This window comes from Typopeltis vanoorti, chromosome 18 (genome assembly GCF_054136105.1).
Source record: "Typopeltis vanoorti isolate ZY-2024b chromosome 18, IOZ_Tvanoo_1.0, whole genome shotgun sequence".
Taxonomy (NCBI): domain Eukaryota; kingdom Metazoa; phylum Arthropoda; class Arachnida; order Uropygi; family Thelyphonidae; genus Typopeltis; species Typopeltis vanoorti.
In genome coordinates, this window is record NC_143566.1 from 83,838,459 (window position 1) to 83,859,129 (window position 20,671).

At 37.7% G+C, this 20,671-nt stretch overlaps 1 protein-coding gene across 1 annotated transcript in view; it reads right to left on the bottom strand.

Annotated features, from left to right (window-relative positions):
• The window catches only part of LOC150096869 (sodium-dependent noradrenaline transporter-like), a 190,141-nt gene that overhangs the window by 36,975 nt on the left and 132,495 nt on the right, over positions 1 to 20,671 (bottom strand). Inside the window, exon 10 of the mRNA XM_090408749.1 lies at positions 18,976 to 19,075. Coding sequence (XP_090264875.1) covers positions 18,976 to 19,075 — 100 coding nt within the window. The remainder of the gene's footprint in view (positions 1 to 18,975; positions 19,076 to 20,671) is intronic.

Consider the following 20,671-nt stretch of genomic DNA (forward strand, 5'->3'; position numbering starts at 1 on the left):
TTGACTCCATGGAGGCCTGGATAATAATAATAATAATATTTGTTCTTCAAAGTCTAGAAATAAATTCCAATTCTGCCTAATTTAAGAACTTTTTAAAGATTAGCATGCATTACTGATATTTTTTTCACTGAATAACTGATAGAATTGAACCAAAGATAGCATTGTACTGAGTTGGTCATAATTTACAGCTTTGTAGTTCAGTATGTGGAATTTTCATGCCATTCTCAACATGTGGATTTTCAGTCAAGAAAAGGTTTATGTGGAACTACAAAGCTGGTGATTATGACAAACTTAAGAGATAATTTGGGACAGTGCCATGGCATAAGAAGCTACATGGAATGAATGTCAATAGTGCATGGGAAGCAGTCAGGGATTGTTTGAGAGCAGCAGTATTAGACTATATTCCCAGGTTCAGGAGGATAAACGGAGTAGGGATTAAGTGAATAAATAACCATATAAAGCAGGAGCTGCAAAAAAAAAAGAAAACATTGTGGAAGGAACATAAACAAAACATTGATCAGCATGCTCATGAACAATATAAAGCACAAGAAAGAAGGGTAACAAGTATGGTAAGGAACGCTAAATCAAATTTTGAGAGAAAATTAGCTAAGTAGGCCATACCATTCAGGCCCAATGTTGTATTCACATTGAAAAATACAGTATCAATGTGAATACAGCAGTGGCCCTGAATGGTATGTCAGCTCATGCACTACAAAAATGTGCAATTGAACTCTCAGTGCCACACACGAAGTTGTTTAATCAAAGTCTCAGTTCTGCAAGGTTTCAAGGAAGGGACAAGAGGATAAGATGGTTTCATGACATAAAGGTGGTTCCAAGACAGAGGTAGCAAATTACAGACCAGTTAGTATCTCTGGAGGGGTGGTTAAAGTATTGGAAAATTTGGTTAAAAGCAAAATTCAGGAATGGGTGGATAAGAATATGACACTGTATAGAGAGTAGCATAGCTTTGTAAAAGGGAGGTACTGCTTCAGTAATTTATTCATATTTTATAATAAGGTGACAGCAGAACTGGATAAAGGAAATGGATATGATACCACTGGACTTCACAAAGGCATTTGACAAAATACCACATCGAAAATTAGTACATAAGTTGGAGCAAATGGGAATGGATATGAGATTGGTGGCATGGATAGGGGTGGGTGATAGACAGACATGAGATGGTCATGCATGGTGGAGTAGAATCAAGGCAAATGAGGGTGACTAGTTGAGTGCCCATGGCTCTGTACTAGAACCACTACTCTTTAATTTATATATTAATGATATAGTGGAAGATTGGGGGAATATTCAGTTGTTTGCTGATGATACAATACTGGGGGGGGAGGGGGCAATAGTTGATAAAGGTGATGTAGATATTTACAGGATGGCTTAAATAAATTGGCAGTGTGGGCAAAGGACAATGGTTGTCAATTTTAATGTTGTAAAATGTAAGGTATGGGATGAAAGGGTTACATACCTTGTATCATATTGATGATACTAGATTACAAGAAATTTATGAGAGTTGGGATTTGGGTGGATAAAAATTTGAAATTCAGAGGATCTATTGCAAGCATTGGTAAAATAGCTCATGTTGAAGAACACGTTGACAAGTAAAAATAGAGAGGTTATTATCCCTCGTTATAAGGCTATAATTCGACCACATGTTGACTAATTACTGTGCACAGATTTGGTCACCTGTGTTTCTAGGGTACTGGAAGCTGGTAGAGAGGATTCAGAGACAAGTGACAAAGTTCATGACAAGTTTGCAGAATGTTACCTATGAGGCTAGATTGAAGGTGTGTGGGTTACAGAGTTTAGCTGACAGGTAGTAGAGAGGAGATATGGTAGAAACTTATAAGTTACTAAAGGGAGTTACTATAAGACTGACACAAAAGAAATTTTTCAATACATCAGGAGCAGGGGGAAAACAAGCCATGACATTTGGAAGTTATCTAAGAGTGTAGTTAGTAAGGGCTTGCAGACTATGTTATTTTACTTGGAGAGTGGTGAATGAGTGGAATGGACTGCCAGAGGTGGTTTTGAGCACCTCAACAGTTAATAAATTTAAGGAGATGTGTAATAGATATTGTGTTAATTAATGAATAGTGTAGGTCTTGTATGATGAGTTTTTTTTTTATTCCATGGAGTACCTGTATAAATAAGAGTAATATGAGTATGATGAGTAATTATTATAGGGATTTCATCTATATGGGACATACATTGGGAAGAGAAATTATCACAGGCAGGAAAGAAAATGGAATTTATACAACTGCTGAGAGATAATAACCTAAGACGACATACAATGGAGGAGATATGAGGTTCAAGAATACTGGATCTGATCATTGCGTCAGAGAACATGAAGTGCTATATTTGTATATAAATGCTAGAAGTGTAAGAAACAAGGCAAATGAAATGATTGCATTATTTGAGTGTGTTCACCCAAGAATTGTTCAAATAAGTGTGACATGGTTGGATGAGGATGACACCCTGACAGAGATAGAGATAGAAGGATATGATGTGTTTTGTGAAGATAGAAAGAGTAAAAAAAAGGGGGGGGGAGTGCTGTTGATGATAGAAAAAGAGTTATGTCCATACAATGTAGAGATGCAAGGGGAAAATAGTGGCAGTATGATGTCAGATAGAGGTGAATAGAATGAATATTAGTCGGCGGTAGTTATAGACCTGGTAATATGGGTGACAGTGACCATGAAATGTATAATCAAATTAGCCAAACAAATAAGAAAAGGGTGATCATTATGGGCGATTTTAATGATGGCAATATAGACTAGGATGATGAGAAAGCAACTGGAAGTAAAGAAAATAAGGTTTCTTGAGTTTTTGTGGGACAGCTATCTCAGACAGTATATATTAAAGATACCAAGAAATTATATACTTGGTTTAATCCTTTATCCAAGTGTAAGCAAACAAAGTTTGCGCCTGAAGTGTTTTCAGGACTGGGGCAACTTGTGTGGTATGACTTCATATCACTTGTCTTAGTATCCCATAATGCAAAGCACATCTCCTTGCAGAATGCTATGCATTATGGGAAGGGTCGCTACCCAGACCAGGGTTCAACCTTTATTGAGGTCTCTTCAGTGGGAGCCAGACCCAGAAGTCATACCAAAGTTGAAGTAATGCAGAAGTCATATTTTTATATACGAGTTGCCAAAAGGTGTCACACCTTAATATTATAATACTCTGGATTAAAGATAGACAGTTGTTGAAAGCTTTTTTTCACTTGGCTATACTATAAATTAAAGATACCAAGAAATTATATACTTGTTTTAATCCTTTATCCAAGTGTAAGCAAATATAGTTTGCACCTGAAGTATTTTCAGGACTGGGGCAACTCGTGGTAAAGATGGTATGACTTCACATCACTTGCCTTAGTATCCCATAATGCAAAGCTTTGCATTATGGGATTTGCCTTAGTATGCAAAGCTTTGCATTATGAGATACTAAGGCAAGTGATGTGAAGTCATACCACTTTTACCACAAGTTGCCCCAGTCCTGAAAATAGTTCAGGTGCAAACTTTGTTTGCTTACACTTGGATAAAGGATTAAACCAAGTATATAATTTCTTGGTATCTTTAATTTATAGTATAGCCAAGTGAAAAACTTTCAACAACTATCTCAGACAGTATGTAACAGAGGGCACACGAGGATTGAGGGTCTTGGATTTGAGTATCTCATAAGAGGATGTAAGTATAAATGAGGTGTCAAATAATCTTCCAGTTGGTGAGAGTGACCATGAAGTGATTACCTGGGTGGTTGCCAGCAGTGTAAGGACCTTTGTGAGGAAAGGGTATATGTGGAACTACAAGAGTGGTGATTATGAGGAGCTTAGGAGACAGCTTACAGGTGTAGCATGGAATGAGGAGTTAGCTGTAAAGGGAATCAATGCAGCTTGAGGGATATTCGAGAACTGTCTAGAAGCAACGTCTAAATGTATTTTATTGGTCAGAAGGTTAAATTAAGTAGGTGTGAAATGAAGAATGATGAATGAAGAGACGCATGTGATACAGAGGAAAAAGGCATTATGGAGGCAGCATAAGAGTGGTAATGATCAATTCCATGAGGTTTACAAAGAACAGGTAAAGAGAATGACTTGGTTGGTAAGAGTAGCAAAAGTGAAGTATGAGCAACAGTTAGCTAATGAAGCTAAAAGGAATCTTAGGGAGTTCTTTCGATATGTAGCCAGCAAAAACAAAAAATATTATTGAAAGATGACATTCATTGGATAAAATGGTACAAGAACAACTGCTGCAGAAGATATAGTGAAGATACTTAATGAGCAGTTAATAAAGATTTTTCAAACTTGTGAATGTGACATCAAGGAGACTTTGAGAGCAGTTGATGATGAGGAGGAGAGACTGAATGTAAGTGAAAGAGGTATATGGAGAATTGAGCAAACTCATTGTTAATAAGGCTGTAGAACTTGATAATATATCATCATGTATTTTGTAAGAATGTGCCAGGGAGTTGTCATCTGCTTTCACATCTTTTTTTAATATGAGTCTTGTACTTGGTTGAGTTTGAAAGGAGTAGAAGGAGAGCAAGTTTGTGCCGCATCATAAGGGAGATTATAGGACTCAAGCATCAAATTATAGGCCTATCTGTGTATCAGATGTTGTGGTCAGTGGCACACTCAAGATTTAATCTTGAAGGGAGCCGAGCACTCAAGATTTAATCTTTGTGGGGGGAGAGTTGAGTAGACAATTTGAGAATACACACACTACGCATTGCATACGAGCTATGACTGAGCATCTGCAGTGATCACCAATACATGATACCCGTTATCTCCTCTGGCCTGGCTCGAGCAAATGAAGTAGCACCCGAGCACTACTTTGTTCGTCTTGCGTTCACAGCAGCCAGGATTCTCTCGAGGGGTATAGGGTATTCCCACCTTATGTGACTGCTAATTCATAAGTAGCATAGAAATAGAAGACACGACGCAACATAAATTTTTTTTAAAAAATTAATTTTAATTAGAAAAAGATTTTTGGAAATTTTTCTAGTTTTTTTTCCTTTTTCTTTTTTTTGGGGGGCAGGGCCCCTTGGCCCCCTCCCTGGATGCGGCAATGGTTGTGGTTAAGGTATTGGAGAGGCTGGTGAGAACCAGGATCCAGAATTTGGTTTACAATGGTATTATCTTTGATGAACAGCATAGATTTGCTAAAGGGAGGTCATGATTTAGTAATCTACTTCCTTATTACAATAAGATGATGGCTTCATTGGACAGAGGATACACAGTAGTATACTTAGATTTTGCAAAGGCTTTTGATAAATCATAACCTGATAGGCAAACTAGAGTGGATGGGGGTTGGATATTAGATTAGTGCATTGGATCGGAGACTGGCTATCTGATAGATATCAGCAAGTTGTGTATGGGGGGAGCAATATCCTAGAAGAGGAAAATCACTAGTGGTGTTCCTCGGGGGGGGGGTCTGTTTTAGGGCCATTGTTGTTTATCTTGTATGTTAATGATATCAGCAAAAATTTGGATGGGATATTCAGTTGATTGCAGATGATGCAAAGTTGGGATGAACTATGAAGAGTAGAAAAGATGTTGTGGCCTTACAAGAAGATTTGAATAAATCGAGTGATTGGGCACGGAAATGGGAATGTGAGTTCAATGTTGCAAAATGTACAGGTTTTAAAATTTGGAAAACAAAGATGGGATGCAGAATTTATGCTTGGTGAGGATATATTGTTGGAGGTGGAGGAAATAAAGATCTGGGGGTGATAGTGGATAAGGATCTGAAATTTAGGGGACACAGCCAAAATTGTGAAGACAACACAAAGACTTCTGGGAATGATGCGGAGGACACTGACTTGTAGAAGTAGGGAGATTCTTGTTCCATTGTATAAGGCTTTGATTAGGCCACACACGGACTATTGTGTCCAGATTTGGTCACCGGGTTTTCAGAAGGATGAAAAGATGTTGGAAAGTGTCCAAAGGTGACTGACTAAGGTAGTTTCTGACCTCTGGAATGTTAAGTATGAGGAAAGATTGAGAAGATGTAATTTGCAGTACTTTTATAGATTACATATTGATGATTAAATAATTTAGCAATTCATTCTAACACTTATGAAATATTGTTAATTTAACTACAAGTATTTTGCATTGACTTTCTTTCTCAAGTAAAATCACTATATAAGAATTTTATACAAAATTCTTTCTATACAAGATTTTACAGTACTAATAAAACATGGCCTTTGCACCACATTCAAACTGCATGTTAAATTAGCAACTCTGATTCGCTCTCCTAAGGATAAACTCCATCCTCTAGTATATCCTGGAGTGTATGAAATTCCTTGTGACTGTGACTCGGCCTCCTATGGGCAGACAGGAAGATCTGTTAACATCCACCTTGTAGAATATAAAAAATACATTTACTACCATTATTATGGCAAGTCAGGACTGGCAGACAATGCTTTGGACACCTCTTCACATAGGATTAGATGGACCAAAACCAATTTGATATTTAGAAGTCATTACAGGTCAAAAAGATTATTTTTATAATCAGCCATGGCTATGAAGAATTCTCTTAACCTAAACAAGTAAGACTGCATTAATTTGCAAAAAGTTTTGGGAGACTGTCAACATAGATAAATTCCTACATAGCTATAATACTTCCTTTCTTTTTTTTTTTACAATGCTAGAGGGCACCAAATTAGAACTTTAGATCTTTTGTTCATTACAGTTTTGAATTGTTTCACTTACTCTTTGTCATGTGTAAACTAAAACATGCTGCTTTGTGCTCTGAAGATGCTGGTTTGAAATCCAGTAAAATATAGAAAAGGGGAGATATTATGGAGACCTACAACTTAGTAAGGAGTTGTTATAGGATCACTGTTGGAGAGGTTCTACAGAAAACAGTGGGAGATCAGGGGAGAACCAAAGGTCATCCCTGGAAACTGTATAAAGAGGGTGTGAGTAGGGGAGTTAGAAGCAGTTTTTTGTATGCAGAGTTGTGAATGATTGGAATGCCTTGCCTGAGAGTGTGTTGTCTGCAGAGAATTTAAGTGTGTTTAAGGCATGGTATGATAAGCTGTATGCATGATAAAAGGTTCTCCTAGATGAATCTTTGACTCCATGGGGTCTTGGGGTAATAATAATAATAATAATAAGCCAGTTAATAAAACATATTTTTTATACAATAGTTTATTTGGTGTTTAATACCATTAAAATATGTTATGAATAATCTTCAATACCTAAGTTTATCTTTTAGACTAACTATCATGCTTTGCCTTAAAGAGATTCAGCACTCACCACTAACTCTGGCAACACATTTCCCTCATTCAACACCCATCATGCAAAAAATCTCCTTTTCACTTCCTTATGCAATAATCCCCCTATATCTATATCACATTCCTCTCACCAACTTAAACATCTCTCCTCTTTCTATTTAACAAGCTCTGAAGATCACATTCTTGCAATCTTTCCTCATCCTCATTATTCCAGAGTCGTAAAATATTCTTAGTTATTTGCCTCGGCACTCTCTCCAATGTTTCCTTATTGCCAATGTCACAAGGTGACCAGGTGTGGGTGCAGAAATCCAATGAGGCCAGATTAGTGCTTATGCAGTGGAATTATCACCTTATCCATACTTATCAGGGTACTTTGTATTTTACAGCAGTTTTCTGGATAATCCTTACAATTTTCATCATATGTGCTCTGAACTTCAGTTTCCTGTCCACTAAGATCTCCAGATCTCATGCCAGCCCAAAGCACCAACCTATCATCTTGCAACAACATCATGTCAGAACTTCCTGACGTTGCTTTTTCTAATTTAACATCATCAGCAAACTGAATATCTCCTCTCACCCCCTTAACTATATCACTGATACATAAAATAAACAACAGTGGTCCCAAAACAGAACCATGTGGCACCCCACTCATCACCTTCCTTTTTCAGGACACTTCACCCCCCCACACAAACTCACTCGCTCCTGTCAGTTCACTATCCCTGTAACCAAGCTACTAACTGGCTATCCATCCCATCCTATTCAATTTCAAGTAGTTTTTCATGTGGTACTCTATCAAATGCTTTAGCAAAATCCAGATAAATCACTGTATATGCACTCCTCTGTCCAGTACACTAGCCAACACTATTATAAAATGTAACCAAGTTACTAAAGCAAGGCCTCACCTCAACAAACCAATGCTGCTCCCTTGAAAGATTTCTATTCTCATCAATCCAGGTTTGTATTCTAATCATACTATCACGTTCCCTGCACCGCTACATCTAATATGCACAGTGGCCTATAGTTGGACACCACGGACTTGGATTCTGACTTATGCAGTAGCACTAGTTTTCCTTCTTTCCATTTTTCTGAGAATATTCCTGTTGCCAGACTCCTGTTGAGCAACCAGGTTAAGGGCACTGCCAGCTCTTTTGCAAATTCCAATAATATACATGGTGATATTCCATCCAGTCCCACAGCCATATTAATTATTATGAATGAGGACCTTCATGGAATCACAAGATTCATCATGGGAAGCCAACCCTAGAAACACAAAGTTTATCATACCACTCCTTAAACTCATTCGTCATTCGTACTGTCACCACTCTATCAGGCAATGCATTCCACAGTTCATCCACCCTTCATGCAAAGAAACAACTCCTCACTCTCTCTTGTTCACAACTTCCTTTTGCAACTTCCAGGGATGCCCCCCTCCCATTCTCTCTCTCTCTCTCTCTCTACTTTCCCCTGTTCCACTAAACGAAAGAACTCCCCAGTCAACCCAGTAACTACCTCTCAGCAGTTTAAAAGTTCCAATCATATCACCTTTCCTTCTTCTATCTACCAAATTTTGCAGTCCACATTCCCTCAGTCTGTCCTCATAACTAATAACATTGTACAGTCCTGATATCATCTTTGTTATCTGCCTCTGCACTCTTTCCAAGGTTAATTTATTCCCCTTCAAATCTTGGGGGCCAAATTTGAGCACAACAGTCAAAGTGTGGTCTGATAAGGGTTTTTATACAATGCGATAACAACTCTTTTATCTCTGCTGGTCAGCATCCATCTCTTACCTTCACACATTTACAATCTGTTCCCTAAATTTCAGATTTATATCAATCATCACCCTTCAGATCCCTTGCCTCCCTGACTTTCTCCAATACAGTTAATCCAACAGAGTATGCAGCCTCTCTTCAATGTATCCAAAACTTCAAGACTTTAACATTTCACTGAATTAAAAGGACATTTACCCATCTGTCCAGTTTATTCAAATCCTCTTGAAGGGCAACCACATCTGCACTATTATAATAAGCCTTCCCAGCTTCACATTATCTTAAACTCATTCACCATTAATACTGTCACCACTCTATCAGGCAATGCATTCCACAGTTCATCCACCCTTCATGCAAAAAAACTCCTCACTCTCTCTTGTTCACAACTTCCTTTTGCAACTTCCAGGGATGTCCCCCCCCCATTCTCTCTCTCTACTTTCCCCTGTTCCACTAAACGAAAGAACTCCCCAGTGTCAACCCTGTAACTACCTCTCACCAATTTAAAAGTTTCTCATATCACCTCTCATTCTATCTATCAAACTTTGCAGTCCACATTCCCTCAGTCTGTCCTCATAACTAACATTGTACAGTTCTGATATCATCTTTGTTATCTGCCTCTCACTGTTCTATTCCTCAATTCATCAACAATGTCATTGATATAAAGGTTAAATAATACAGGTCCCAGTACTGAGTCCTGTGGGAGCCCACTTGTAACCTCCTGTTAACATAATCACAGTTTCACTATATTAAAATCATTACTTAATATCCTAAAACTTCCCATTCCTGAACTGTTGGTCTTCTGTTCCTCTTTCCTATTGTTATAGGTATTCAACATTATTCTTAATACCTATCCCACATGAAATATGCTAACAAAGTACTCATTATCATTTTTGCTACATCTTCAGCAGATGTGAACCATGTTTAATTTCCAGCAACTAAAGTCAATTTTCCATATTTATCATTTCTTTAACTGGCAAGATAACTAGAATTCTCTAGGGTTTTGCTTTACTGCTTCAGCTGCTATCCTGTTATATGCCAAATTCTCCTTCCTCACTACATTCACCACCTTCCTAGCTTGTGTCTTATATCCCTAGAGCTGCTAAAGGGATACCCTCTTTTTTATATCTCATGCATAACACACTCATTTTCAGAAGCTTCTACATATTTCCATGATTCACCCATTTCACCTATACTGTATTTATCCTCCAAACCTTCAGAACATAATCTGGCAATTTCATAAGTAACTGATTTTGGACCAAGTCCCAGGCACTGCTGATTTCTCTCCTACTTCTATTGACCAAGCTACAGCACATTTTCTTAATTTATCACGGTCCCTTGCAAAATAAGTCTATATTGATGTTCAGGTAGTTCTCTACAACAACATCACAAGAACAACTGCAAAGAATTTGAGGTGGACCATATCTGACTGCATTGTTGCAATAATATAGATAATATATACAGGGTTATTCATAAGTCTGTGAAACATTTTAAATTCATGTTAGAAATTATGGACTTTACAACCGTGTTATAAATAACTATTTTAATTTCCCGATGTTTCGACCTTCATATTAAGGTCATCATCTGAAGTATATACAAATATACAAGGACAAGCTGAGTTACATTTCACACAGTATGCTAAAGAGACCATGATTTGATCAATGGTTATTCTACTAGCATGACCTAGTGAAAATATATATATCTACTCTATACTATAAAATGATAAGCTGAAATTGGCAACAGATGTGATGTCAGCTTGAAACGGATGTAGGCTGTAATGTTTTTATGTAACATTTTTGTCAAGTTATTTGAAATGTTTTGAAACTCAGGGGCTACCCTGAGTGTTGAGTCTTAAAAATTCGAGTCATTGGAATTCAAGGAGAACCGGCCTACCAGTCCAGAACACAGGGGTTTGGGTGCCATAGGCATCAGGGGGCAGAGCCCCTTAGTATATATATATATATATATATATATATATATATAATTAAATAAAAATACAAATAAAATTAATTAATTAGAAATTACATCAAAGCTATATTCTATTTAAGATAACGTCAGAGAAACATTCTTTCATATAGATAGTTTCCTTACAGAAACAATGATGTCCTAATTTAACATGACAATTGTTATATTAGATTTAAGATTCCTGGGTAGAATATGTGCCTTCCATATGCTTGGGATTTTTAGACCATCCTTATTGTTAAGATTAGGGTGGTTGATAAAAATCTCACAGGCTTCCTTAAATTTATGCTCATGCCATGTTTTGATGTGATGTAAACAACTGGTGCTTTTCCAGTCAATTCTATGTAAAGTGTTCAGGGCATGATCAGAAAGGCCAGCTTCACCATAGTTATTATATTTAATGTCATGATCAGAAAGGTCAGCTTCACCATAGTTATTATATTTAATGTAATTGGCTGGAAAAGCACCAGTTGTTTACATCACACCAAAACATGGTATGAACATAAATTTAAGGAAGCCTGTGAGATTATCAACCACCCTAATTTAACAATAATGATGGTCTAAAAATCCCAAGCATATGGAAGGTACATATTCTACCCACAGAATCTTTCTCCCTAAGAGTTAACTATAAACAGGACGGTAGTTAATCCAGAATATTAAACCTAATATAACAATTGTCATGTTAAATTAGGACATCGTTGTTACTGTAAGAAAACTATCTATATGAAATAATGTTTCTCTGATGCTATCTTAAATAGAATATAGCTTTGATGTAGTTTCTAATTAATTAATTAATTTTTTAATTTTATTTGTATTTTTATTTAATATATATATATATATATATATATATTATATTTTCAGTAGAAGTCATGCTAGTAGAAGAATTTCTCAAATGAATGCTGATCAGCATGCAACATTAAAAGAAAGGAAGCATTTTAAATATTCATCGCTAATAAACTATGGAACAGATTGTGGTAAGTTTTATGCTAAAAGGATGACAAACCTCTCCAAGTTTGTTTGAGGAAACCACCCACACATAGCTGCCTGGTTTGCTGCTAGGAGACAATAGTAGCAAAGATGGTGCTGAGTAAGCATGAGAAATAATTTTGTGTGTTAGAATATTATTATTATTATTATTATTATTATTATTATTATTAAACAAGACCTCATGGAGTCAAAGACTCATCTAGGAGGTCCTTTTATCTCACACACATCTCATCATACCGGGTCTTAAACACATTCAAACTCCCTGCAGACACCACACTCTCAGGCAAGGCATTCCAATCATTCACAACTCTGCACGAAAAAAACCTGCCTCTCACTCCCCTACTCACACCCTCTTTATACAGTTTCCAGGTATGACCTCTGGTTCTCCCCTGATCTCCCACTATTCTCTGTAGAACTTCTTCACCATTGATCCTATAACAACCCCTTACCAACTTGTAGGTCTCTATCATATCTCCCCTCTTCCTTCTCTCCACTAGACTCTGCAAATTACATCTTTTCAATCTTTCCTCATACTCGACATTCCAGAGGTCAGAGACTACCTTAGTCAGTCGCCTTTGGACCCTTTCCAACATCTCTTCATCCTTCTGAAAACCAGGTGACCAAATCTGGGCACAATAGTCCATGTGTGGCCTAATCAAAGCCTTATACATTGGAACAAGAATCTCCCTACTTCTACACGTCAGTGTCCTCCTCATCATTCCCAGAAGTCTTTGTGTTGTCTTCACAATTTTGGCGATGTGTCCCCTAAATTTTAGATCCTTATCCACTATCACTCCCAGATCTCTTATTTCCTCTACTTCCAACAATATATTCTCACCAAGCATAAATTCTGCATCCCATCTTTGTTTTCCAAATTTTAAAACCTTACATTTTGCAACATTGAACTTACATCCCCATTTGCTTGCCCAATCACTCAATTTATTCAAGTCTTCTTGCAATGCCACAACATCTTCACTACTCTTTATGGTTCGTCCCAACTTTGCATCATCTGCAAACAACTGAATATCTCCATCCAAATCTTTGACAATATCATTAATATACAAGTTAAATAGTAATGGCCCTAAAACAGATCCCTGAGGCACTCCACTAGTGACTTTCCTTTTCCTGGATATTGCACCCCCATACACAACTTGTTGATACCTATCAGATAGCCAGTCTCCAATCCAATGCACTAATCTAATATCCAACCCCATCTGCTCTAGTTTGACTGTCAACTTATCATGAGGTACTCTATCAAAAGCTTTTGCAAAATCCAAGTATATTACTGTGTATCCTTCTCCTCTGTCCAAGGAAGTAGTCACTTTATTGTAATAAGTAAGTAGATTACTAAAACACGACCTCCCTTTAGCAAATCCATGCTGTCCATCAAAGATTATACCATTGTTGTCAACCCAACTCTGGATCCTAGTTCTACATATGCAAGAACCACATCCGTTGTGACGGTGCAGCAATGATTTCAAGCAGAATTCCAGAAGGAACCATCTGTATACAACAGTATCAAAGTGGTATGAGAAATTCCAGGATTAAGGCTGCCTGTGTACTGCTCCTTGGCCAGGACATCTGGGGCCAAATGAAGAAACTGTGGATCATGTTAGAGAAACCTATATGTGCAGCTCACGGAAGACTGAAGATTAAACCCTTCAAGCTTTAACTGCATCAAGCTTTCCCCATTAATAAGAAAGAAGTGCATCTTAATTTCTGCAAGGACTTACAGGAGAAGTTAAGTTGACAGTTTTGTGAAGTCACTCATCTTTAGTAACAAAGCAACTTTTCATGTTTTGTGGGAAGGTGAATTGGCACAATGTGCGAATCTGGGAGACGACAATCCCAACACAGTCATTGAGCATGTGCAGGACTCGCCAAAGGTGAATGTCTTTAGCGCAGTTTTGAAGGTGAAGGTATGGCCATTTTTCTTTGCAGAGCCCACGATCACAGAGATGATGTACAGGGACATGTTGGAGAACTGGATGATGCCACAGCTTAATGAAGACAGTGATGATTACATCTATCAACAAGACAGTTGTGTAGCTCATTACTACACTGAAGTGTGAAGGTGCTGCAACAAAAACTTGCAACAACATTGGATAGGATGAACATGTCAAGATAAAGACACTTTAATGCAGTGGCAACTCCAGTCACTGGATTTAACCTCATGTGACTTTTTTCCTGTGGGGATCATGAAGAACATTTCTCATTTCTTCACGCTAATTTCTTCTATTTGCATAAGCAAATAGAAGAAATGAGTGGAAGGAGTGTAATTAGTATGGGAGATTTCAACTATAGTAACATTGATTGGAAGGAGGCAAGGACACATGGGAGGAAGGAATTGGATTTTATGCAGTTATTAAAGGATAACTATCTGCGACAGCATGTAATGGAAAATACTAGGAGTGCTTGACCTAGTAACTGCATCTGAGAATTTGGCTGTAACGAATATGACCACGTTGCCACCAATTGGTGAGAGTGATCATAGAGTCTTGACTTGGGAGGTGGCTAAAGGTGTGGAATTTACAATTAAGACAGAATACATGTGGAATTATCGGGCTGGTAAGTATGACAAGCTTAGGAGTTTGATTGGTTCAATGCCATGGCATGTAAAACTGCAATGGCTGGATGTTGATAGTGCATGGGAAGCGGTTAAGAAGTGTTTGCAGGAGGCAATGGCTGTATACCTAGAGTCTGAATAATAAATCAAGTAGGGGTTAAATGGATGAATAACACCATTAACCTTGAGCTGCAAAAAAAGAAACAACTGTGGAGGGAATTTAAGGAGAAAGGTGACTGGCAGGCACATGAACATTATAAAGCGCAGGCCAGAAGGGTAATGAGTGTGGTAAGAAAAGCAAAAGCGGATTATGAAAGAACATTAGCCATGCAGGCTAAAGAGAATCCCAAACAGTTTTTTCAATATGTTGCAAGTAAAAGAAAAAATGTATGCGGCAGAATGATTTTAAAGAATGCTGATGGTAGGGAGGTAACCATGATCACTTTGCAAGAGTACATCATCCAGATGGTGACATTGCAGGAATGAAAGAACCAACAGCTTATACAGGAGTTGTGGTGATTGAAGTGGAGGTGAATAGTCTATTACAAAATCTCAATGTCCATACATCTGTGGGATTGGATGGTATACCAGCTGGTGTCGTATGTGAAGCGGCTAAAGAATTGTCAGTGCCCTTGACCATTTAGTTTAATTTGAGTCTCAGGTCTGGGTTAGTCCCAAGGGGGTGGAAAGAGGGGAAAACAGTTCCACTGCATAAAGGAGGTTCCAAGACTGCTGTTGTAAATTACCAACCAATCAGCATATCAGGAATCGTTGTCAAGGTCTTGGAGAAAATAGTCAAGAGGAAAATACAGGAATGGATAGATGAAAATGGGATACTGTATGGGGGGGACAGCATGGTTTTATGAAGGGTAGATCATGCCTCAATAACTTGCTCACGTTTTATAACACAGTGACGACTGGATAAGGATAATGGGTTTACAGTGATTCTACTGGACCTTGCTAAGGCCTTTGACAGGATACCACATGGAATTCTAATCAGAAAACTGCAGGATATGGGGAATGGAAATAGGGTTGGTGAGATGGATAGGAGGATGGTTGATGGAGAGATATCAGAGAGTTGTTTATTCAGGAGTAGAGTCCAAAAGACGGCCTGTGACTAGTGGTCTGTCACAGGGTTCTATTCTCGGACCACTACTATTCAATTTGTTGATTAACGATATATAGGAAAGGATCTGAGAGGAGCTGTTCATTTGTTTGCTGATGATGCAAAGTTGAGTAGAGCAATAGTGAGTGCACAGGATGTCAAAATTTTGCAGGATGATTTGAAGAGTTTGGAGGACTAGGCTAAGGGGAATGGATGTCAATTTAATATGGGAAAATGTAAGGTTATGCATTTTGGGGTGAAAAGATTAGCAGCAGTATATCACATTGGTGGAACCGTACTCCAGGAGATTGACGAGGCCAAGGATTTGGGAGTGTTGGTGGATAGCGAGTTGAAGTTTAGGGGGCACATCGCAAAAGTAGCTAAATCAGCTCATCAAATCACTTGGTTGCTGAAAAATACTTTAACATGCAGAGACGAACAAGTTGTTGTTCCTCTGTATCGAGCCTTGATAAGACCCCATCTGGACTTCTGTGCCCAGCTATGGGCACCAGGGTTTCTTCGTGATGGGGAGGAAGTGGAGAGGATCCAGAGATGAGTGACCAAGAAATAGTAGGTCTATGGAATGAACCTTATGAGAATAGGTTGAAGATTTGTGGGTTGCAGAAATTAGTTGATAGGCAGAAAAGGGGTGATATGATTGAGACATTCAAATTACTGAAGGGTTTCTATAAGATTAATTCAGAAGATATTTTTGAGAATAGGACTGGTGGTGGGAGGACTAGAGGCCATACATGGAAGCTGGGCAAGAGTGTGGTTAGCAAGGGTGTTAGAGCTAGGTTTTTTACTTGGAGAGTGGTGAATGAGTGGAATAAGCTGCAGAGTCTGTTGTGGGTGCCATGACTGTAAATGAGTTCAAGGCGAAGTATGATAGATACTGTGTGAATGTCGAATAGTTGTTCTTGACATGATGTTAGGGCCTTCCTTGATGAGTCTATGGACTCCTTGGAGTTGCCTGTAATAATAATAATAATGACCATTTATTATTATTATTATCATAATTCTGGTTATGTGATGCACTGATATGTTGAGGGTCTAGCTATCATTTATAGACTGCATGGGTAGAAGGAGCAGGGAAAAGTGCTGTAGATGAAAACAATCTTTAAAAATTCTTCTTATACTTAGGTATTATTTCATTCTCCTACCCATCCAGCAAAGATATCAATATTATTATTATTATTATTATTATTATATATTATATAAAACACAGTTTTGATTGTCTCCCATTTCACACTAAAATTTCAGAAGTTCTGTATTTCCATAAAAATAGCTCTGTCCTCTTTCCAATTTGTTTCAGTTTCAATCTAGTATATACTACACTACTATTAATGAATAATTAAAGATGGTTCCACATGTGATACAAAGTATCTAACCCAACTATTTTTGTTCATAATTCAAGCCTTTGCTTATACTTGAGCTGTATATAAATAAAACAGTACTGTAAGAAAAAAAATTAATTAAAAATGGAATTACAGTAAAGACTAAAATTGACTTTTATGTGTACAATCTTTTATTATCTCTGTGACATTATATGCTCCTTGGAAAGAAGTCAATAGACACCATAGTGTGAGGAACAAACAGCTATGGTATCCACCTTAATGAAATTAGGACTTCTTTTCACCGAAATTACTGCAGCAATCCTACTTGTCATACTTTCCACACGCATACAATAACAATCAATGGGAATTTTGGATCATTCTTCCAAAATTCCCATTGATTGTAATGAGGTTCTAAGATGTATATACCTTGACGTTACCCAACATTCTAGTTCGTCTCACAGGTGTTCAGTAGGATTGAGATCAGGGCTCTGTGGAGGCCTGTCAAGTGTAGTAACATTCATGTCCACAAACCATGCAGTTACAGTAGCAGCCTCATGACATGGTGCATTGTCTTGCTGAAAGAAACAATGATCAGTTCCATAGAAACACCACAAAGTAGGAGCATTGCATTGTCCAGAATGTTCAGATATCTCATGGAGTTCAGTGTTTATGGCATCATAAACAGAGGTCTGAGGCCAAACTAGGAAAAACAGGACCACACCACCACCTCTGATTTCATAGTTGGGATTACACACTCTGGTAAGAGACATTCACTGGCATCCACCAACCACCCCACAACAGTCCATCTCCTCAGTAGAGGGTGTAGCATGATTCATTGCTCCATAACACAGCTTTCCAAGTTTCCACGTCCCACTGTATATATGCTCTTTGTACCACTGAAGATGATGCTGGATGTTGGTTTGGATAATGTGGGGCTTGCATATTGCGGTTGTACCATGGGTTTCCATGGTATGACCATGGTTGGACCAACTATGAGCCTCAATTCTAGATGTTTTTGTGCAGATTCATGTTCCAGTTGATGCCCAGAATTCCCCATTCAACATGTAGTCTGATGAATGGTAGTTTTTATGTATTATCCTTCCAAGCATCCTACGGCCATGTGTGTGGTGGATCGTCCACTGCAGGTAGCACTTGCAGTTGACTCCCTGCACTTCCATCTCAGTATTGTATCAGTGATTGCTGACTTGGTATGACCGAATTTGTCAACAATTTACCAAATAGATAGGCCTGTAACATGCATCCTCTCCCAATGCCTCTTTCAAACTCTGTCGGATCCCTTCTCGCTGCCATTTATCATTATTATTGTTATTATTATGTGACACCTCCAGGGAGGGCACCCACTCTACAACTCTCTTTCTCCACCACCTCATCTACACCAATGCCATCTACTTCCCATAACTACCACTAGTATTTTCACAGACAATTACAAACATCCATGCCCATGGCAGGATTTGAACCTGCAACCTTTTGGCTGGAGAGTGGATATGCTAACCACTCGGCCAATCAGGCCAGCAAAAAATCCCTCCCACAGCATGAATTGAACCCAGGCCTCCTTGGTGAAAGCCAGGTATTCTAGCCACTAGACCACATGGGAGTAGTATAAGTACTCATGGGAGTAGTATATCCAAATTTCATCTGGACACAATTGCAATGACTTGAGAACACCTCATTCCTCCAATTTATACCAGCTACAAACACATGACTCATTACATGCATGGCATGGTGCACCTTGTCCATGGAGGTATCCACTGACTTCTTTCCAAGCAATGTATATGACCAGCTTTTTTTAGCTCAATTTTCAGCAATTTATTTATTGACTTTAATTCCATATGATATTTATTCATCTATTCGTAAGAAACTGCTTGCTACACAATCAATTTCTGCTATGAAAAAGTGCTGTGCAAGTGGCATATCAGCAATTGAATACATCAGTAATCCATAAAGTAATATGCAGAACAGTTAATGCAAATAATGGCTTACCATATATCCAAGCAATTCCAACAGCTTCAAAGAGAGCTGCACATAATAATGAAATCCCTGCAGAATATGTGTCAAACCAGTACATCATATAGCCTCCTCCCTAAGGAATGAGAAAAATGCTGAAATGTGAAAAAACATTTGTTTTTCATGAATAAATTTCACAAAAGCTTTTAAATTTTATTTATACCAAATAATGTAGAATGATGATGTTATTTTATCTTACAGCATACAATGACATTTAACATTTTTTAAAAACTTTTAAAAGAATTTTTGTACATTTAGCAGTTTCCTATATCCTTGGACAATAATAAATCAGAATAAGTTTAGAAGAAATTAGTTGAAATAATCATTATATGAAGAATCTATAATTTGTATATTGGAAGAGTAATAATGACATGCAGGAACAAAGTAGTAATGAAATACTATTTTAAATATATACTTTTAAGTAGTATTTCATTACTATATATATTTTGTTTTTTCATTCTTATTTTTATGTGAATCCCACTAATGAATGGTATAAACCTATTAGACATTAGTGGGATTCACATAAAAATAAAAATGAAGAAACTAAATATATAATTTAAAATAGTAATGAATTTTAAAGTGATCTAAGCAGGATAGCCCGAAAACCCTCCTGGAGACCAAACATTGTGACTTGATCCTGAAGTTCATGCCACTTCAGGAATCCAATAAATAGGAGAGAAAGAAATTTATCTTCCACCTAAAAATATTTATAAACATCCATGCTTGCAAGATTCAAACCTATTGGATGGAGAGCAGACAAGCTATTCACTTGACCAACCAATTCACCTGAGAGCTTATTACAAAAATACTATGTTGGTCTAATTGGTGAAAGAAAATTAAAACAGATGAGTAACCTCTAAAATAATAACTATAAGATGTTTTGTTTGGTGATAAGGAGAGGGAATAGCTATCGAATACAATAGGAAGTGGGGGAGACAAGAGATCTGGGGTTGATGATTGACAGAAACCTGAAATTTAGGGGACATATTGCAAGGGTGGCGAAGGTGGCACAGAGGATTGCTGCAATAATGAGGGGGACACTGACCTGCAGAGATAAAACAGTTATCATTCCGTTGTATAAGACCTTGATCAGACCACACTTGGACTATTGTTCGTGGATATGTTGGTTTTGCTTTTTTGAGAACACAGGCTACATCTAGTCTGTTGGTAATCTCCACAGGCCAAGAAGTGACCTTCTTAAGGAGCCTATGGAGTTTTCTAATTTGTGAGTTGGTGGGATTGTATTCAATAGGGAGGTAAGTAGCTCGATCTAATATTAAAGTCTTAAGCTTACCTGTGTAGTCATTATTTTCATTCTCAAAAAAGTGTATTCTCTGTGTATTCATTTTCAAAAAAGCAAAACCACCAAAAACCAACATATCCATTAATGAATACAAGTCACTACAAGAATTGAAGAAAAACAAAGAAATAGTTATCACCAAAGTGGATAAGGGGAACGCCACTATGGTACTCAATCATAATGACTACACAGGTAAGCTTAAGACTCTACTATTAGATCAAGCTACTTACCTCCCTATTGAATACAATCCCACCAACTCACAAATTAGAAAACTCAATAGGCTCATTAAGAAGGTCACTTCTTGGCCTGTGGAGATTACCAACAGACTAAAACCATATAACTCTAGACCCCCCCCCTGCATATATGGGCTCC